At 27.3% G+C, this 18,068-nt stretch overlaps 1 protein-coding gene across 1 annotated transcript in view; it reads right to left on the bottom strand.

The window, feature by feature from the left end:
* Window positions 1-208: 208 nt before the first annotated feature.
* LOC129958175 (DCN1-like protein 1) overlaps window positions 209-18,068 on the bottom strand; it is a 34,223-nt gene continuing 16,363 nt past the window's right edge. The window contains exons 5-7 of the mRNA XM_056070431.1: window positions 14,938-15,020; window positions 10,684-10,780; window positions 209-8,739 (exon numbers count right to left, since the gene is read on the bottom strand). Of these exons, the coding sequence (XP_055926406.1) occupies window positions 8,660-8,739; window positions 10,684-10,780; window positions 14,938-15,020 (260 nt within the window). The 3' untranslated portion in view covers window positions 209-8,659. The remainder of the gene's footprint in view (window positions 8,740-10,683; window positions 10,781-14,937; window positions 15,021-18,068) is intronic.

Raw genomic sequence — 18,068 nt, 5'->3', positions numbered from 1 at the left:
ATGTAGATAAATGACAATGATGTTTCCAAATGTAAAATTAATGGATGAGGGAAAACAACATGGGGTGGGGTGCTTTAGAAACACAAGAAAACAAAACGATAGCTGATGCCATGAATATATAAAATATACATTGATCAAAAACATAAAGAAAACACAAACCTTATTTTTATTTTTCAAGTAAACATATTTAATATAAATATCTGTACAAACATGTGAATTTCATATTACTAGAGAAATGCATTCTGAAACCTACATTTTTTTTTTTTTTATATGATTTAAATCTTTTCATCTTGAAACTGGTTTAACAACTGAACTACAATAAATTATATTTGGATGTAACATTTTTAAATGCTTTTCTCAGCAATTTATCAATCTGAAACAATTAAAAATATCAATATTTATTCAAAACAGTTTGGCAACATGAAGCAAATTACAGTTACTGTTTAAAGAGAATGGTTGGATTTAAACAGTATTCAAATCTTAAGATAAATACAGCTTTAAAATTTTTAATTTATACTTTGCAATATTTGAAATAACACAGGGAAAAAATGATGCATATCACACAAAACTTCTATGAAAAACAAAATATACTTAACAAAAACAGAATATTATAAGACAAAGAAAAATCACCAAGAAGCATTTTTAAGTTCTTCATAACTTCTAAATGAAATTTGAAAACATATTTTCTTCAGATGAGGATGCTCAAATAAATATAAACAAGAGTGATTGTATTTAGTAATACACTTAATTCATGCAGCAGGAAAATACATTCATAATTTAATAAGAATGCATCATATAAACAAATGTAAATCCACGCATCTTTCACTTGCTGTAAATAAGTATCTCCAAAAACCCTCATTTATTTATTTATTATTATTATTTTACAATTAACAGCTAAAAAAATACATTCCAGAATTCCTTATTTTTAATCCTGAAATTTTCACAAACAATTACAATATACAATTATGTTTTCCAATAATATTAGCACTATAATGTACTTTAACAAAATTGGAAGTAAAATGCACATAGCAAAATAAATGGTATTAATCATAAGTGGTTAAAGCCCTTTTTGGCTTTCAGAATTTTGTCCATCTCAACAACAAAATTAACTTTTAATCCCTTAGATAAATTAAAATTAATTCAACAAACTTTTTTTAGAGCCTGTTAACACTTTAGAATATACTTCTCACTGGCTAAAAAAGAGAGGGATTCAATTCATATATTGCACACTTTACAAATAATAAAAAGTTTTTAAAGCTTGTAAGTATGCCAAAAGACAATTTCTGATATATTGTAATAAATATTTTATATTATGTAAACAGTCTGTAAATATTTCCAGCACATTATATTTAAAAATGAAACATTTATTGGCAACAGATCAATATTCAACTTCAGAAAATTACTCCTTTAACACTTATTATGCAATAATCAGATATCTTTTATCGACACAAAAATCATTTATGTAAAATTTAAGAAAAATAACTGAGTAACTAAATCAAGCTTTTTAAATAACACGAGTAAAATATCAGTCATTAAGTAAACATGATATATATATCCGTTGAGGGGCATAATATATTTTGATACTGGAAGCATAGTATATTTTAAATCCATTCTTTCTTATCAGTGTTCAGGCTATACTTAAGGTATAGTTTAAAATTCCTTCCTCACTCAAGCAGGACTGCCTATATATATAACAAATCAATATTCCATTTTCAAACGGTATAACTGCAATCTATATAACTATATTATTCTTTAAAACCAGAAAAATTTTAAATATCCAATTTTAATTTATACTAAGAAAAGTGAAATGTCTAATAAAGTATATCATAAAGATTGAAATAACTCATACCATACCATCCATACCATACCATACCAACCATACCATCTAAAACCATTAGTAAGGAAGTTATGAAAGAAATATTGCAGCATTTAGTTTATTGAAATACACATAAGTATGTACACTTCAAAATACAAAAGAACTATATTGTTTTTTTAAACTTACGATACATTACACTAATTTTAAGAAGTTAATTCAAAAGATGAAGTACTTGCATTCAAAGGTATTATTAAATAAGAAAAATTTATCTGAATAGTTCTAGACAAACTAAAAACTGCAATTTAAAGCTTTTTTTTTTTTTTTTAAGATTTTTGCATTAATAATTGTCATTTTATGGATATTTATGTTTATGTATTTCATATATGTAAATACATAATACCTAATTTTTCGTAAACAATTATAATAATTAAATAATAAATAAGCTACATACACCAATTATTTACCAGTTTGTATAAAAAATATATTGTTAATTCACATAAATAATTTTTTTTTTTTTTTTTACAATAGATGAATGGGGTACAAAATTAAGAACAAGAATGTTAACAGAGAAGCTGGAAAAAGACTGTATCAAACTGTAATTTGCTATGCTAACATGTTTTAAAGTTAAGACATATAAAACAACATATAATTGCTTGCATATACAAAGCAATAAATTATACAGAAATGAAGACAAATGTTTCTAGCAATATATTAATTGTAAAATGTCAAAATCTGACAGATATTATAAAATTACAAATGCATTAAAGTTAATAAGATAATGCTAAAAGATGAGACAGAAACATGGCATTTATTCTTTTCATAAATACACTGATACACAAAAATCAGCAATTTATGCTATATACTTCTCAAAATGTTTATATTCAAATTATTTCTCTTAATGATTCAACATAAACATCAATTACTAAAATATTTACAATATGCAAAACTGCACTTAACTCAATGTCAAAAGTTACAAAAAAATGTAAACAAACTTTCTTCCTCAGTTGTATGATATTATTCATATTCTGTTACATACACTTTTTACCAGCAATTAAATTTTTTCCAAAATAATAAGTACACTGGTGTCCATAAGTTAAGGGATAAACAATAGATGGAACACAAAAATAAACTGTGATTGGTGTAAAGAAGTTCATTTAACTGCCCTATATAGAAAATGGTTGCTGCAGATTTGATGATGACTATGAACATATTTTGAACCATATGACAATCATGTTAAGTCACAAGAAAGGATAAAGGGAAAAGTCAGACAATGAGGAGAGAAAAAGAAAAAGATACTGCATATGCATTTTGCATAAGATGTATGCTTTTTTTCTCTCATTATAGCAAAGAAAATGAATCAAATAAAACATGTACACGATCTTACCTGTAGAAAAATATTTGATAAAATAAAGATTGTTCAATCAGGGGTGTTGCTAATGGATTTCAAAGCATATTATTGGAGCAGTTGTGAGAAAAATTTCATAAAGTTCAGAACAAATATTAGAAGCTAAACTTCTACTCGATCAGCCAATAACTCCTGTTAATGAGAATAGTTATATACAATTAACAGTCAAAAGAAAAAATCGGATAAGGATACAAACAAGCCATGCTTCAGAACATCACACTAAAGGATTTAATGTGCCGACAAAAGAGAGAGGTTCCATTGACTATTTCCAACAAGTGAACACATCAAAAGAACTAATCATCAGAAGGGAAGTATTCTGTTTGTGGACGAAAACAAGTTTTGTTCATTATTCTATTTAAGATGTCAGAACATCTGAGGTCAAACGAGAACTGCAATTATCCTGCCAGTATGGAAGTTGAAAATTATAGAAATGGTGATGTTATGCAGGTATGTGTTTAGAAATGGCGATGTTAGGCAGGTATATGTTGAACAGGAATAGGCAACACAATCTTAGAAAGGTAAATTACGAATGCACGAAATTATTAGTAAGTACTTCATGCATTAAATTCTTGAGATACTGTTACAAATTGTTTCATGTGCATAGGTAATAATGCTTTCTGTCATCCTATTGTGGTAGCTGATGACCTTCTTGAAAGAGAAGGGATGTGTCGACTTCAGCATCCTACAAACTCACCTGATCTTAATAATCCTACAGAGCATTTATGGAATGCATATGGCCAACTATGACTGGGTGTAATACTCCACAGCTAGCATAAAAGGCTGTGCAGTCATTTAAACTAAAGTGCCAGAATTAACCTAAACATTTTCAGCATAATCTAGACATGTGCAATTGACACTATGCATGCATTACTTTTGAAGTGGCAGTCACTTACCTTTCAAAGATTACATAAAAAAAACTTGTAAACAAATTGTTATAATCATTTTTCTTACTTCTCTAAAAGCCATAAATTGCAATATTTTATTTCTGTACCTTATAAATATATTTTTTACACTTTGTATTATATTTTTCTTTTAGAATTGTTTGAACAACTTAGTTATAGTTACTAAAATTAATTCCCTTTTACAAAATGTTATTGTTCCTTAATTTCTGAACACCAGTGTATTATAGACAGCAAACTACAGCAGAATCTAATTTAAGAATCTGCATTGCATTAAATATGTTAGAGTTGAATTATTTTCTGTTAAAATTCTAATGAGAAGTACACACCATTTTCATGATGTAGATTCGAAATTTCCAAGTTTCCAGGGGGAAGGGACTTTTAAAAGAAAACATGTTCTTATCAACAACTTACAGATTGTTTGCTTTCCTTAATGATTATAAATTAACAAAAGTGAAGCAATTATTAAAATTTACCCCAGTTGACTAGTCTAGCAACACAGATATTCTATATTTATAAAAGCAGAAAACATAATGTTCTTTCATGATATTTTATGGAATTGTGTCAATAAATTAAAAAAAAAAAATATTGCAATCTACAATGACTTCAAGTACATTTCAAACACTTTTCAAGAAAACTGTTAAGATTTTTTAAACTTTATGCTGTCACTTTTAACAACTAATTCTTCAAACTTGAATTTGACTAAGAAAATTAAAGTTGGCTCTTGTCAGATATTCAGCATTTGTAATTTTATAAATAACTTCGATATTTTTTTGAAGTGAACTAATTTATTTTGTAATGATTTCACGCTTACAGAGTCAAGATCGAGATTAAAGTATACAATTTTCCAAATGTTAAGAGAGCTTATGTCCCATACTCTCAAAGAAAAAAAAGAAAAAGAATTATACCGTCGTCGTTCAGGTCAAAGTCGCTAAATCCAAATACGCCCATTTTGAGATGGTATTTCATCGTCATCTTGTATTATTGCTTTACAATCTGGTTATATTGATGACTCCTTGAGGAACAGAGATGTCCAAAAATTCACTAAGTCTTGTAGGCACTTATATAGTCAGGTAAAAATCACTAAGTTCACTTTGTGACTTTTAGCAGGCTTCCTGTTGATGTGTATGAGTCACTAAGAGGACTTTGTGATTACCTATTATTGCTGGGATGTAATAATTACTTTTGGTAACCTTTGAAGGTGAACACATGTGGCAAAATGACCGGAAGTAGTTGCTCACTTAGTGGAAAGGATGCAAACGAAATTTGGGATTGTTCGTGATTTTTTAGGACTAAAACTAGTAACTGGACGTTGATTTCCTTAATTCATTCTGGATGAAACTCTAATGAGACGAACGCCATATTAAGGAACATTCTTCTCATGGGATCAATGTAGAGGTGATCAGAGTCGATAACAAAATATAGCAGCTTTATAGATGTATTTGCTTCAAACCATTCACACTGAACTTATTCATCAGAAATTTCTGGAATCCGGGCATGATGGAGAGTAAAAAACACAGTAACTGAATCACAGAAAAAATATATGTCAGTCTACACTATGCAGAATTGGACGAATATTTTTAAGGCAGCTAGATTCACTAGAAATGGGAAGAATGCTTTCACATGCTCATGAACTGTAGTGATTTCCTTGGTCGTTTAAACATTTCTTACACACTTACACAGAATAAAACAAAAGATATTGAAAGTTATAAAGTCAGCTGTTTGAAGGTAAAATGCTTCTTCTCAGAGAATAAACACCTTGGATCGATATTTTTCTGATACTGACGTTCAATGAACTTTACAAGTCTGTCTACGGCAGGGGACGTTTAAGTAAAGTAAAAAGAGAATAATACCACAAAAGTTTCATTCTTAATACAAATCCTTGCCAAGTTTATATGGCTCTAATAATCTAAATCTAGAGCAAAGCTAAGAAAATGATTTAGAAAATTAAGCTTATTTTGCTTAAAATACAATAAGGTTATTGCTAAAATAAATGTCTGTTTATTATAATGACTTAATAAGAGATTATAAGGCAAATACCAAAGGCAATTTCAAAGCAAATATATAATGCAATGTAATAATTTACAATATCCATATAAATTGAAGTTAATAATATATTTTTCTACATTAACTTAGTTAATGTCAGTTTGAAAATAAATCAAACTAAAGATATTAATAAATTAATTATATAATTATTAATGATTCTAAAGAAGGCACAGAAGAAGTTTATATTCTGGCAGGTAAAAGTCATTAAGTCCATCAAACCAACTTTTGACGAACTATTGCTGCCGAATAGAGCTTCCAATTAATTATTTTGTATTATAAACCAGCTATCAAATCATCAGTAAACTTAATATAAGAGTTAGAAATATATAAAATTATTCTTATTAATTTTCATAATCACACAAAAGTTAAAATTGACAACATGTCAAAACTATAGTTTTGGACTTAGTGACTTTTACTCGAAGGACGACGATATAGATCAAATTTAAGCAAGATTTATAAAAACTTTTCGCGAATGTTGAAAAAATAAACATAAGAAGGCATTTGTCAGTAATGGTAATTTTCATATTTCACAAACAGAAAGACTTCACACTATTCACATAATTAAAATTCATACAGGGATCTTATCGCAGGTGGATTTACAGTTCATTTAATCACATATTCAGTAAAATGCATTCAGGTATCAATTTATTTAAAGGATAAGTACAAAATATGTTGACCCTTTTCTACAAAGTAGATAGACTATATTTAAATAACAAACAGACACATATGGTTCAAACAGGTTATATAGGTATTAACATCACAAAAATTCGATGAAAGTGAAGTCTAATGCACAGTACCTGACTTATTTCATTGTTACTCCAAGAAAAACCTTTCCCACCTACCCAAAATATATCAAACAAATGCATTTGCTATGATCAAAATAATATTTACTATGAGAATACAAAACTACAATCATTATTTTGGGAACAATAACATTTTATTGACTTAGAATTTTAAAAGAGATAATCTATAAATCAGAGAGGCAAATCAATTAAACTGAATAAAATTGAAAAGAGAGAAAAGTCAAACAAGGCAATAAGAATAAAACAGAAAACCTAGGGTGTTAAAAAAAAAAAAGTATTTTCAATTACAAAGCACATGGTTTTCATAATCAATTAAAAACATAAATAGAATTCAAAGCATAAAGATCAACTATGAACCTTTTTCATCCAAGAAATAAAGGATTTCGATAAAATGATTCAAAATATATTAACATATTATTGACTGGCTCTTACAAATGATTTTACAATGAAATAAATTTGATGCTATATATATATATATATGAAAGATAAGCAACCGTTCACACACACAAAAAAAATTATCTTTTAAAAATTAAAAGATGTATTAAAATCCTTGTGCAACGCACATTTAATCTTTTTTCAAATCTATAATTAATATGCCTCACTGGTCTTTCCTTTAGGTTTACTGCTTCGTTGTTAAGAGTTTTGAAAAAGTTACTTAATGAGACACATCTTATACAACTGACACAGATTTATATTATTATTTAATTTGGAAAATTTTTTAAATGCCATCTATTCTATATGAAAATATTATATTCAATATTATTTCAAATAATTTATTTAAAAAATGGTTTTTATCAGATAAGCAATAAACTCTTTACAGCATGAATAAGGCAGAGAACCATTCTTTTCAGAGAATAAATTTCACTATCTCAATATATGTTCATCCAATGTAATAATAATAACAACGGTCATTTTACATGTTAACACAATACAATTTAAAGCAGTCAACACTATAAAAAATTCTACTTTGTGCAAGATTCAGAGCATTTTTGTCAGCGTCTTAAGTGATTGCTATTAGAATTCGGAGATATAAAACCGACTTATAACAGACAACATCAATAGATCACATTATACAAAAGCTACTAGACAGAAATAAAAAAAAAAATCAAAGAAAGCAGTTTTACAACAATCTTTAGTAATTTTAACAATATCACTGTTTAATAAAATAAAAGTTTCCTAAAAATTTAAGAAGCTCCAACAGCTGTTATTAAAACATTCCAACTACAATTCAGTCAACATGATATTATTTTCATCAACTACATAGTAAAATAAACTCAAGATTTTTTTATTTTTTTATTTCAGCACAGAGAATGCTTGAAAATAAATATCAACAAAAACGCTAATGCTTTTGAAATGCCTTTAAGAAAAGAGTAACAGCTAGCAAAAATAGGCATTTTTTTTCCTCTGGAATCATTAAAAAATATATGTTCTAACAATAATAATACATATACTGAAAGTGTTTGTTATTTCAATACACTTTAATTTATATATTTTAAATCTAACTAAAAAATTTCAAAATGAGGGAAAACTCATGTTCTATTATGAATGTACATGATGTATTATTTACAATGTCTAATTGTATGTACATTTGCTTCAAAAAGAAAGAAAGGATGACATTTTTGTCACATGTATGATAATAGCTCAGTTTACAATTTCAAAGGATTCAGCACTAGATTGTATGTTACAAATATCATACTTGTGTACTACGACCAGCTTTTAGAATTGGTTTAGCCCATTCAACAAAATCATCTATTAGTACAGGCCAAGCACCTACAAATATATTATACATTAAACACATAATTCATAAAATTTAATAAAATAAAATAAAAATTATTCATAATTTTATATATAAAAAGATACTGAGCTTTTTTTTAAAATAAGATTTCTAAAGTTCATATTAACTGATGGTAATTTAAGTTCCTTGTATTTGGTTGTGCAGCTTATAGTGTAATTAATCAGTATAATAATTTGGAATGTTGTGATTAAAAGTGCAAATATAATTTTTTTTAAAGTCGTTTAACAAAAAATAACTGTACAGGTAAAATTCATTAAAAAATGGCATACACTGATATTGAGGCAAAAATTGCATGTATATTAAAAATTGTAAAGTAATTATGAATATGTAATAATTTATGCATATTAAAATTGTAAAGTAAAGTAGTGTAATTTTTATTGTAATTTATACTTATTGAAAGCATATACCTTTAAACAAAAAGTCATATGAAAAACAGAGTTACTCTTAAAATATAATATGATTCAGAAATTTAAAACTTTTATGCAGAGTTTTACAAATTAATTCCACAAAAAGTTTTACATGCCTGCTTTGTTGGATTAATTATGTTTGGAAACAACACAATAACACACCTCCATCCATAGACACACACCTCCATCATAAATTGAGAATTATAGTGCTATGTATTTTGGAATTCATTCTCCAAATTTCTGCACCACAATAACATAGGATGCCAATCACTAACCACAGACATGTATAAGCATGGGCATGACCAAATAATCAGGTCAGAAGAAATTTGCAACTTAACAATATCTTGGTTCAGAAGTAAAATAAAAATATTTCTCTTCCATAAGTTTATTCAAGAAATAATAAGCTTATTAAGAATAGGCTTATTTAAGAAAAATGATTATTTTAGAATCTACAAATTCAGCTTTAAAAAGTTTCTTACATCATTCAAAGATAATTGCAACTTCTATTATTTACTATTTTAATACCTTTTGGCATTTCACAAGAAAAAATATATATATAAATACATATTAGAAGACAGAAATATTTCAAACCAGGCTACAGGTATCAAACCACCGTAGAATTCCACTACAAACATATAATGCCATTTAGTCCTACCAAGATTTAAATATCAAACAGAGCTTACCTTATTACAAATAAATGCATGCTCATGTCAGACTCTTATTTGAAAAGATAAATAAATACCTCATACACAATATTTAATAAGCAAACAATATAAAACATAAATGCTGTGGTCACATTTTTTTAGCATATCTACAGTATACTGCTCTCAATTCTGCAAAAATTGTTATTTTTGCCATTTACATTCGTGAAAGAAAATTATGCATTTTAACCTTTAAAAACATAAACGATTTAACAGAATATTTATGCGAATATAGAATGTAAATAAGGATTCATAAGTATCGATCTTCGCATATTGTATTTCCTTTGGATGGCATCACAAAATACAATTAAGTAAATTCTTAAAAATATGTATTCGGTTACCAAGTTGACATTCAATTATGTAATCAAAAACTTCTATCTATATTCAGAAAAGTACTCACTTTGCCAGTCAAAGAGAAACTTTAACATAAATGGATGTTTTCAGACTTAGTATGTATAGCATATTACGTTACGAACATCTCAATAAAAAAAAATCTACATTTAAGAAATAAATGGAATATACGATAATTTCATCTATGGAAAGGTCCCATTTATTATTCAAAAAATCAATTTTGTTTAAAAATTAAATAACCACTTTTCATCATTTGCAGTAACATTGCCTTTTGATTTTACCATGGTATATTCCAGAAAAAAAGATCTTTAAGCAGCGGCAACAGTGCATCAGAATTATAAATATGAAGTCTTTCAGCACACTAATTAAAAAAAGTAGACATAAAAAAATTACAAATCCAAAGCCATGTAATGAATATATGAATAATTTTAGAACATACAAATAGTTTTACACTGCATACCTTCTTCATCATAATTGCCCATATCATCTGAAATAACGATGCAGAAATCTAAAAGAAGATTCCACGTGTCTTTGGGTATAGATCGCTTATGATTTTCCTAAATAAAATAACATATAAGAATTCATAAAATCCTAAAAAGTAATATAAAAGTTGTATAAAGTAACTAAAAGTATATATATAACTTAATTTTGGCAGGTGAATAGCCGAAAAGATCACATTTTAGGAATAAACTTTAATTTATTGTACACGGGGACGAAGTCAGAACGCTTTGGTTCGTAGCAGAACACAAACGAAAAGTGACAGAAATTTTTCCCTTCAGAGATTTTACTACGAGATTCTGATATGGATTTCTTTGATACATGTCAACTTAGAAAAGGAAATCTTAGGTATTCTTGAACGGGATACGTAGATGTTAGGGACTTTTCTCCTTTCTCTTGAATGTCATTCTAAACTCAGCAATTTTGGAATGAATACAAATTAGAAGTAATTAAAGAAAAAAATAGTGGGATTTGGATCAGGAAATAAGAAAAAAAATTAGAATAAAAAAACATATTCTAATTTCAGATAAAAATAAGGAAATTAATTATAAATTAAAATTAAGAAACACAAACATAATCAATGAAACACAAATAGTTTATCATTTGATTCATAACTTTGAATAATTCTACAATCATCAATTTTTGAACATAAAAATATAATAGGGAGGAAATACTATTCTGAAGACATTTTGTTTCAATAGGAATTTAAAGTACTCTTGCACATTAAATTGCTCTATTTAAAAGTCGCTTTTCCTGGCCATAAAATAAATGGTAAAAATATCACTTTGATCTATTCACATATACAAAACTAATTAAAATTAAATATTAAGACGATTGCATCAATTATTTATATTGCAAATTATCAATCATTTCATCAAAAAAACTTCTTAGATTGCTACTAATTTATTATACTTATTGTAATTTATTATTACTAATTATTCTACTAATTTATTATTATTATTATTTATTATCCAGCTCAAATAATTATTTGTCAGTAAAGAAAATTAAATATTGCAGGCACAATTTAGAAATATTTCAAGATTAATACATTTAAGTTATTCAGATTGATTACCTAACTTCTTTACGATGATTTGATCATTTTATTCAGATTGATGAATAATTATTCACTTACATCTAGATCATTATGCCATTTATGAATAAAAGCAGATTATTCTAGTGACGATATCAAAAGGTAAGTAAGTATTAAAAAAGGTAAGAGTTAGAGTAGGATAATAATAATTTCTTTCTTATTTCGTGAAGAAATTATTTTTATCCTACTATTTATTCACATCCTCTAAATGACGTGAGTAAAAAGTATCGAAAAATTACATTACATAAGCAAATCGTAGACACTATGACAGTAAATTGAACAGGATTTGCTAAAATCAAATCCTTAATTTTATTGGAAAACCATGATAAATAAAAGAGGTTAAATACAGAAAACACCTAATCCAAGAAAAGAAACACCCATATCTATTCAAAAACAGAAATACAACATTAAAAAAATATATAACATACAAGCAATTTGTATTCAAAGATTTCATTTCCAATGAATGCTGATATTTCTTTAATTTAGTAAACATTTTTTACAAAGTTAGGGAAAACTTTTAAGCTGATTAAATACAACTTTAATGTGTTCCAGAATGTCTCAAGAGTTTTCCAGAACCACAGTTTTTTTTTTTTTTCTACTAATAATATATGATAACTAGCACACTTTTTCATTGGGAAAACAAGCACAAAGTTGAAACTACGAATTTTTCAGTACTTTTAAATGTATATTTTAACATAAAGGGGAAACATTTATCTAAAGTCACTGGTCACTTCTCATATTTTCAGAAATTATAAAATAGCAGCAAAAATAGTAATGCTAGATATGATGTTTAATGAAGCAAGTACTATTTTCTCTCTCTTTCTATCTTAATGTAAACAAAAGCGAAAACATATTTATTAATGAACATTGTAGCTGGGTGTGTGTGTTTAATCCAAGGAAAGATGCCTTTTTCTTATTTATTTTCGCACACACACACATATAACAACACACATGGACGACGATCACACATATATAAGGAAACACATAATAAATACATTTAAAAGTAGAAATTGCCGCTAACAAAGAGCGAAGGAATAATTCTTTTTGACGCTAACAAAAGAGCGAGCGGTGCCTGCTTGCAACAGTTTCACTCCAACTCTCAGGTTGAAGTTTTTACAGTAAAAAAGCGTAAGTGCGCTTCCTTCATATTCCAAACATACATATGGTTTAGAGCATACTGCACCATCTATGTTCACTATCAATTTTTACTACATGAAGAAGTATACAAAGAATAAAAAATACATATAAAATAATTAAATAAAAACAAAAATTACAAATAATAAAATAACATAAACAAACATTAACAAATATATAATAGACCAAAAATAATTATTTGTTGACAAGCATATGCCCTCTCTTAAAAATAAAAGTATTATAAAGTCCTTCACAGTATCATAATGTTTACACATCTATACTTATAATAAAACTGAATGTCTGTGTGTAAATGTTGGTGCTCTACAGGCCAGACAATTTGTTGACATACAACTACCAAATTTGGTACATGTATATCTAAGAGGTCGGGAATGTGCACATGGGGTCCCTTTTTTTAATTTTTAATTATAATTTTAATTACTAATTAAAAACTAACTTTCAAGCCAAAAAAATCTTTTCATTTCCCCACCGCCAAATGAGTAAGGCTGCAGTTGTTTTTTTTCCCACGTTAAAGAGGTTAGGCTTAACATGCTTTCGACTGATTATTTCAAACGATTCTGTTTATTTTTTTAATGTTTGATGTAGTTAAAATTAAACAGTATTAACTAATCCATTTTTCGGATTCATTCTGAAATACTTTTAAACTAAAATAAAACAGAATAAAGAATTTTAAAATTTCTAATCTGCATAGCGTTACCCCAACTGGCGTACAAAATTCATGCATTTGCATTACCATAACTGGCGTTGAAAATTTACGCATGCGCATTGTGTTCTTATTGTTGCCATTTATTTTCAACGGATGCGGATTTGATTTAAATTATTTTTAAGTTAGTTGTGTGCTTTTGTAACCAAATAGATTTATGCTAGTTATATATTTTTTGCATATGATTAAGTTTTAAGAACATCGTTTTTTAAGAAGTTTTTTTTCCACCTGTTTTCGACCGATTATTTTAAACGATTCTGTTTATTTTCTTAGTACTTGATGCATTCAAAATTAAACATTGTTAAATAATCGATCTGCTTATGATGAATCTGAGAAGATTTTATTGAAAAATTCTTGCGATATTGCATAAATTAAGAAAGATATTCTTCAGTGCCCATAAGGTTTAAATGCTCAATGACTCTGTTTTCAGTAATCATATTATTTTTAAAAAAATGCTTTGTTTCAGTAAAATAATTGCAGTTTAATCATTTCCACTTTAATTTAAAGCATAAATTCTACGGGAGCTAACAGAAAATAAGAGAGATAATATTACGTTACGGCTGAAGGCCTTTTTCATGTTATGAGTGAAGTTTTAAAATATTTTGATGAAGAAGCTATTAAAATAGGAGTCACATAAAATATTTAATTATTAAAATTTTAACGAGCTTTAAGACTGGCGAACCGGCTAGTCGCCAAAGGCGGCTAGTTGAAAAATAAAGATTCTTTGTACTTTAAAAAAAATGATTACAATTGATAAAATAACACACAAACTGTACCAGACTCAAATTCTACAGAACAAAGGAAAAACTATAAACAGAAAAACTGAACTTATTGCTAAATAGTTTATATTAAGAGGCTTAAAGCAGTAATATTCAACGATCTTACATAGATACTTCCACCACAGGAAGTGTCTCTTCTCAACAGAGCTTTTTCTTAATGAAATAGAAAATGACCCATCAAAAAATCAACTTAAATTTAAAGTGAAAAAGTAATACATGATGGAACATGCACAATACTTAAAATAATACATACAAAAACAATTTATTCTATACTATGTATACATTAAATATATTAATAATGAAGTCGACACATAAAGTCAAAAAAAAAAAAAAAGATACATATTAGCAAATGTGCTTGGAATAGCTAGTCAAAATTTGGAATAGTCAAGTCAAAATTTATATTTCAATATAACGAATAATCAAAATGTTTTAAAATTATGAAAAGTAAAGTTTACAATCATAAACATCAACCAAATTATTAAGAATACTTACTTTAAGAAACTGACACCATAAATCCAAAAACTTGAATTTACCAGGGAGGACAATATTCCAATAAGCAATAGCCATATCCAAATCTAAGCAGAAATGAAAACTTTTTTACATTTTAAATTCTATCTTTCATTCCTTGTTAGAGAATGAATATTGCAAGAACTAAGGAACTAATACTGCAGGAATAAATAAAAATTTCCTCTGTACATATATTGCTCACAAAAAAACTTTTATCAGGGAACATTAGCAAATGTACATATAATTACCAAAAACTTTTTCGGTATATATATATATATATATATATATATATATATATATATATATATATATACAAAGGGTGTCTCAACACCAAACTTTTAAAAAAGGTAGGATCTGCTAGAAGATTCGGAATCACATTTTAAAGTAGGATCGGATACGCTTACCAGACACGGTAGATGCGGTTGCACATACACAGGATTCCCACCATTCTTCTTCATTCCAGTATCTATAACCTATTAATATAAAACGCCCTACAATATTGGTATTATATCCTCACGTTATTGCACGATATTCCGAATATCGAAAATTAAGTAAAAATACTGTACACAGCTGTTCATGTGAACGAGATGCATTTCCTACCCAGAATTGCTGTGTGATTCCTAGTCGTCCAAATATACCTCGCCCTTTCTAAAAGTGTGTCCTTAGTGACATCTTGACCTGAGACATACTGTGTGTATATGTCTATACGGAGCGTCCGCTCTTACTGCGGCCCAGTAACTAATTTCTAAACTCTTAGAGATAATCATACAGTCCGATTGGAAAAATGCTTTAAATGGCTTAAATTTTTCAAAAATACATTTAATCAATACATGTATTTTTGAAAAAGTTATGAATTTTTTTATACGGTGCTCCGGTTTTATTATTCATACTTAGTAAAAAAATCGCTAACACTCTAAAATATGTGATTAATAAAATCCCGTCATTTTGTAACTAAAATTGATCGAGTTATAACTGTTTCATTTAAACTTAAACACATTTATTTTAAGGAACAATTTGAAAAAGTAACAGGCTCTATTTCTCTCTCTGCTTCGAATTCATGAGCCAAATTCCTCTAAAATAGTGATTGTCATCGTTTCATATGGCGATCAGTTTTAGTGCAAAAGAATGGTTTATTTCTGTTTGTTTGCTTAAAATATTACAATGTCAAAAATATTTTATCAAAACCACAGATAGGACTGAGAGAAAAGACAAAAATTCAGATCTGGCAGCTTTTTGAAAAATATATCTATAGACTCAAGCATAAAATATAATTAATCATGCTATTTAAAACATTTTTCCAATTTAAATAATTATATAAATAAAATATATTTAAATAATTATATAAATAAAATATATTTAAATAATTATATATATATATATATATATATATATATATATATATATATATATATATATAACGGTTTAGAAATTAGCAATTAGACCAAGATAAGACTGGAAACCCTGCTTATATATTTTAAAAGAGCAAAATTCAAGAATGGAAAAGTTTATAAAACGAGCAATTTGGAAACATCCATAATTGATGAGGGATAAATTCTTGTATATGTGGATTTTTATTGATTTCAGAATATGATTTGCAAGTAGCGATTTTATAAATTTCTTATTCAAAACATTTCGAAATTTTATATTTTATTTTCCTCATATAAAAACTTCACAAATTTTTAATGCAGAAAGTTTTTCTACTTTTCCGTTAACTGGTTTTATATATTTATAAAATCATTCAAGTTTAGACACAGAAATCTAAATTTGAATGAAATTTATAGAATTAAAAACTTCAGATTATTGAGAATTTAAAACTGTCTTTTTTTTTTTTTTTTTTTTTTTTCTTAATCTAAAATTAATTTTTAAAAAAAGGCGTTTTGAAATTCTTGAGTGATGTTATTTATAATCGTAAATACTGAAAAATTGATACATGCATTTTGGATGTAAGCATTTTATTGTATCGTGTGAACGTTAATTTGTATAACACTGGATCATACGCTGATAAGACCTCAATGACTGGCAGGAAATTCCTCTGACTGCTGAGTTCAAGAATTTAATTCATCCTAAGAAAAGTGATAGGCAAGAATTAGGGTTACACTTCAAGGTCTCTCAACGATTTTGTTCCAGAAGCTTTTATTGTTTCTTTTTCTTTTTTAAATTGTTTCATGTATCATCAAGCATGTGCCAATGTTCTTAATCAATACAAACACAAGCATGGATTCTGGATCCTCCATGAATTGTTTTACATTCTGAAATATGCTTTCATAATTCTACAGAGATTTCTATGTTCTTGGAAAAACAACCAACACAGTAAAAATAAGCAAGCTCTTTGGAGTAGAATAATGAATTTTTATTTAGTTTAACTTTAGCCATAACATTTAAAGTAATAGATGTCAGACAAAAGCTTATTATCGTTTCAAAAAAGGCCATCAGGTAGGTTAGACCATTAAAATTCTGTTTCATCTTTAAGTTTCTATAATATTAGGGAAACATCACATTGGACAGCTTCTTTCTTGTATTACGTATCATCTTAAAACTCATTCAGTCATAAGTGAGACATAGTGACTCAAAAGAATGACAAACATAGAAGGAAACCAACAATTTGGGGTACGGCCTTGGCAGTAGTTAATGCCCTGGCCTTCATATTCAAACTATTTTTTAAAATCTGAATCATGCATCTTTATACAAATAAAATAAAAAAAGGCAAGAGAAAAAGAGTCAGATAACTTAAAAGGCTCATTGATAGACTTATACACAAAAAAAAAAAAAAAAAAAAAATACCCACATTCAAATCAAGAAATAAGTTTGCTAAACTCTCCAAAGAATTTCTCAATTTAGGATACAATCGGGAAATAAGAACATGAACAAGACAATGCAAAACAGAAGTTATTCAGATGCAAATTCTGACAATTGAATCATAAAATCATATAAAAATGACAATTAAACAGATTTCCCTTTGCCATATTTCAGATGACATAATTCTACCTTTAAAATAAAATATCTTTTCAACAATCCTAACAATGTAGTTGCTCTTTTACAGAAATTCAGCAATTCTTTAGTCTATGTGATATGATGTAGTAACAGCAGTACCAAGACCATTGGCCATGTGCAGTCAA

The sequence above is a fragment of the Argiope bruennichi genome, chromosome X1 (genome assembly GCF_947563725.1).
Source record: "Argiope bruennichi chromosome X1, qqArgBrue1.1, whole genome shotgun sequence".
Taxonomy (NCBI): Eukaryota; Metazoa; Arthropoda; class Arachnida; order Araneae; family Araneidae; genus Argiope; species Argiope bruennichi.
Note: the sequence above shows the minus strand (reverse complement) of the source record. Positions and strands in the feature narration are given on the sequence as shown.